The sequence below is a fragment of the Pundamilia nyererei genome, unplaced genomic scaffold (genome assembly GCF_000239375.1).
Source record: "Pundamilia nyererei isolate P.nyererei 1_Seehausen unplaced genomic scaffold, PunNye1.0 scaffold00264, whole genome shotgun sequence".
Taxonomy (NCBI): Eukaryota; Metazoa; Chordata; class Actinopteri; order Cichliformes; family Cichlidae; genus Pundamilia; species Pundamilia nyererei.
Window position 1 is genome coordinate 65512 of NW_005187665.1, and position 4705 is coordinate 70216.

Below are 4705 nucleotides of genomic sequence, written 5' to 3' on the forward strand. Positions count from 1 at the left end.
TGAAACACACTGGTCTGAGAATTATGCAGACTCAGTTCGTCTTGAACTGGAAATCTCATCACAGTTGAATGAATCCAGTGGACAACTACAAAGTTTTTTATAGTCTAGTTTTGACCAGCTGCCATAATAAAGCATGCACTTCAATGCATCAGTGTTTTCAGTATATTAGCCGTACTCATAATGGTACATCAGTAATAGTAACATCTTACTTTTGATATTTCTTTGCATCTTCACTGTGTCAAACTGTCTTCTACCTTAAGGACCTTCGGTCACATCTTCATTATATTGAATTTAAGACAGAAACCCAGCAAAAATATAATATTCTTTTAATTACAGCTGACAGCAGTTTACACAAGTTTATTTCCTTCAGCATAAAGATCATCCACAGACAGAGTGCATTTATAATATATATATATATTACATAGTTTGGCAGCCCAACGTTTCTTATTTTCTGTTATTTTGTATTTACAGGCAGAGTTGGGCTCCTTCACCTTTGATTGCCATTACCTACATTAAAATAGACTTTATGTGTTTAGATTTACGTCTCTGTGCCTTTGCTGACGTCAGTTCTAAACTAAAACCTTTGCACACGGCACTGGTTATGCTTATCTTAGCACAATCAGCACATCACAATGCAGATGACATGTTCTACACACCTTTGGCAACACTTAGGCTCCAACACTGACAACAAGGTCTCAACTCAGACACCTCTGTGCAAAACACGCATATTGTACATGACCACAGTGAATGTTACAGTTGGCAAACGTACAGCACACACTGTTTCCATGATGTTAAGTTCACATAGTTGCGTCCCTTCAGCTGTGAAGGCAACAAGGAATTAGAGGAAGTAATAAAAGAAGACTAAATTTCAACTGAGTTCTTAGAGTCTGCGGCTAAATGTGCACATCCTGCGTGAAAGGCTGTCATTACGCTGAAAGATTACACAGGCAAGTTAAATGATGGTGCCATGCATTTGAAAAGATGGTGCAATGCTTAGACACAGGCAGAACAAAAATTGAACGCATTGAGAATCACGAAAGCTGTTTTGCATGGCTGCTTTTTGGATTACGTTTGGATTACATACCATCCCCGTCTATGCCAGGAAATTATCTAAAAAAGTTCAAAGAACAGGCTTAGTTTGCTTCCCATAATATTGCATTCTATCCCTCATAAGCTTATAGACCACCTACAAAATTTGGCTCACTATTGCCCTCAAATGGTGAGACACTAAACTACACTTCAGTAGATTTGATTTTTCTTTGGATACTCTTCCTGACACAACTCCAGAGTCATTTGCATTTCCTTCTGGGATCAAAACTGAGATCTTTCGCCTTTTCTATAAGCCACTACACTATGGAGCCACTTTGTCAGTTAAGATTAAAAACAGGCACAAAGCTTCTCAAAAATGCTAGAAGGAATTTTTTTTCACATTGAAGCATCAGTAACTCAGAATAAAGTGAAAAGTTTATGCAAAAAGAAAGTTGTTTCGTGTGCAGAGAAAGTGATAGGTCCTCTTTTGATAAAATCTTCCTATGAATTATGCAGGCTAGCGCGTTGCTCTTGCATGAAGGCTGTGGGGAGGTGGCAGTACCCTGACGCCTGTACAGTGGCCCCTTCAGGCCAGTGGGTGAAAGGTCCTGGCGTGTATTCTGGCGGTTTGCCCCCAACGGTGGGCTCGCTAAAGCCAGGCTTGATGTCCGAGTTAACGAGCCATGGTGTTGGATCATTGCACCTCTGGTCCTGCTCAGCACTGTCACACCAGTGTGTGCTCGTGTTTTCATCACAGTGGGACATGAGGTCCTGTGTGGATCTGGAGTTGCTGTGTCTGGGCAGACACACATAGCCTTCGCCGAAAAGAGTGAAATTTACAGGAGAAGGCGATGCAGAGTCATCTGACGGGGTTTCTGTGTCCATCTCTTCATCCTTGACACTCACTGACTCGGGGGCTGGCTCCGGCGACTGTCAGATAAGAAACAGTGCTGTTTAGTCTTCAATCAAATGCCTTAATTTTTCTTTTATTTCTATCTTTACCAGTGATGTTTGCTCATTTATGGTTTGCTATACATAGATTCAAGTAACACAGTTTTATTTGACACATTCATGAAGGGCACAGTTTGGTGTTTTTCTACGAATCTACATCTTCACTTTCTGTTTCGATGAAACGGCTGGTACAACTTTCATCTCTGTGAATTAAGCGGCCAAAAATCTTAGCACAAACACCGGAATCAGTGGGAAACTGCTAACCTGGCACTTCCCATCACCGCTATAGGTGACATTCTGTTTTGTGTGTCTGTTCTGGAAAAAATAAAAACAAAGTGCCAGAACTGCATGCTGTGCTTTTACTGATGCAACAACTGCTGCAGTTAAAACTCAAAGGTTCAGGCTATCAGTCGTTAAACCAGTGGGCAATGTCACAGTGGCTATATCTAGTTCATATATAGCTTACAGGGATGTTTTTTTAATAGGACCAGAGACTTTCTATCATTGCACCTAATTAAGAAATTATCTAAAATTCTAGATCTTCTCATCTAACTATTAGCAAGAAAACTATTAAGTAAAGTTGTCCATACAGTATGTGGATATGCAAAATTGATTAAGGCTAGTTTAATATAAATTGAGTTTCATGTTTTTGGTTTTCAGGCTCTGGACACATGACAAATGACTTGGTTAGAGTTTCTGAGCAGCTGACCCGACAGAGGATGTATGGCCCGGTGAAGCTTATCGCAGAAGTGTCAGAGACGTTAACCTCCTCAGTAGGAGAGGGCAGGTTATCACAGCTCCAGCAACCCTCATCCTGATCCAGGCACTTTTTTTCTGTGTCCTTGGTCGGCCACAGCGAAGCTTGTGATGAGCTGCAGGGGAAGAAAATAAGAATTTTATTGATTTATGTAACAGCTCGTCATTTTGCAATTCACTTTCTGGGAGCTACGCCCAGTGATTGGTGACATTCAGGAGCACTGAACGGTCTGTCTGTGTGAGTTATCTAAGGGAACAGCTATAGAGTATCACTGATGCTGAAAGTGTTTTCTTTTACTAAAAAAAAAAAGTGCAGACCTCCGGACAGGTCAAGTGTGAAACATATTACCATGTAGATAAGACGTCCAGTTGTTGCACTTTGCAAATATACAGCTTTTCAGTCTGCGTAAGGGTCCGACTGCCGGGGGACTGGATCGCAAATAGATGTAGAGAAAAAAGGAAACACATTTACATATAAAAACAGCAAGTGTGCAACATTTATATAAAGATAAAGAAGTAGCAAAAAAAACAGCAAACTGTAAACTGAACAAGTCTTACCATCAACTCTGACAGGATTTTGCTTTTTCCTGGAGAAGGAACTGAGTCCACCCACCCAATTACATTCCTAGTGGTTAAATTATATGCAAATAGGGTTAATTTATCATTAAAAAAAATCATTCTTATGAAATTAGAACATAATAAATGCATTATTTATACTTTTGATGGCAGTAGTTAATTTTTGCTTTACACAAATAATGTACCTTCGACATGCTGGAATAGTGCGGTACAGAATGAGGAAGACTAGAGCCACTGCTACAGTGATAAGTATATAGATCCAGGTTGTGGGGGACCAGACTGTTGGTGCGGAAAACAGAATTAATGATCGTGTTATTGGGGGAATGACATGAATCATGATATGCTTCTTTTTTTTAAGTTTTAAGCTTAAACATATTGAAAGTAAAGCCCACAAACCTTCATTAGTGGTCCACTCCACAGGATCCGTCCATTCTGATGGGGTTCCTTTATACTCTGAACCTGATCCAGGGACAACCAATGACCTAACTTTGACCTGGTAATCCTGGAGTGGGGCTAAACATTTTCCAAGGATGGTCCAAGAACTTAAATCCCTTACTTCCAGTAGCGTAGAAGAATTCTAAAAAAAACCCCAATAAGTAATATATATATGTACCTGATTTTTTGTTATTTTTTTCAGTTACGTCACCTTTAAATTAGTACGTCTTTTATAGTTAATGGGAATGAATTCCAATGCAATTATCAAGATTTAAAAAAACAAACACTGATAGTAAGGCTTCTTACCTCATCTTGTTTCCTGTAATAAAGGACCTGATAATACAGGCCGTGTTTTTGACTCTTGTTTGGTTCGGTCCATTTCACGATCCAGTTATTGTCTTCTTCCGTCACATTTACATGCTGTGGGGGGTTGGGACGAACTGTGGAATAAGAGCAATGCAGAGAAGTTCGTTTATAGCTAAAGTTATTGTGGAAAGTTTTATGCATATTTATAGTGTGGTATCGCTTTTGCCTTGTGATTTAGTGTCTGCACTCGTTTATCTTGCCAAGTGGGGACTTTAATCTTACTGCCCACCAACCTGTAAGGACTTGTATTACTGTAGAGACTAAAATTAGCCCATACTAATTTTTTAGGGTATTATTAAATTTTAGGGTAAAATTAGATTTTAGATTTCACGTCTGAGCCATTAGGCATTCATTCTTAAGCTCATTGGTTAACTTTAGGGAATGCATTATGCCAATAAATAAGCCCCACAGGGTGTAGTTACTGTGTGTGTGTGTGTGTGTGTGCTTGTTTGTTTTGTCATGACAGACTGTAGTGGAAAGTACCAAAAGGGGTCTTAAGCATCTATCTATCTATCTATCTATCTATCTATCTATCTATCTATCTATCTATCTATCTATCTATCTATCTATCTATCTATCTATCTATCTATCT

The 4705-nt window shown here is 39.3% G+C and overlaps 1 protein-coding gene across 4 annotated transcripts in view; it reads right to left on the reverse strand.

Moving 5' to 3' along the window:
* Positions 1 to 310: 310 nt before the first annotated feature.
* The window catches only part of csf2rb (colony stimulating factor 2 receptor subunit beta), an 8769-nt gene continuing 4374 nt past the window's right edge, over positions 311 to 4705 (reverse strand). For all 4 annotated transcript variants that reach the window (XM_005750150.2, XM_005750152.2, XM_005750151.2 and 1 more), the window contains 7 exons: positions 4054 to 4187; positions 3709 to 3889; positions 3498 to 3591; positions 3295 to 3361; positions 3086 to 3165; positions 2690 to 2852; positions 311 to 1959 (listed from right to left, as the gene is read on the reverse strand). In XM_005750150.2, coding sequence (XP_005750207.1) covers positions 1531 to 1959; positions 2690 to 2852; positions 3086 to 3165; positions 3295 to 3361; positions 3498 to 3591; positions 3709 to 3889; positions 4054 to 4187 — 1148 coding nt within the window. In that variant the 3' untranslated portion in view covers positions 311 to 1530. The remainder of the gene's footprint in view (positions 1960 to 2689; positions 2853 to 3085; positions 3166 to 3294; positions 3362 to 3497; positions 3592 to 3708; positions 3890 to 4053; positions 4188 to 4705) is intronic.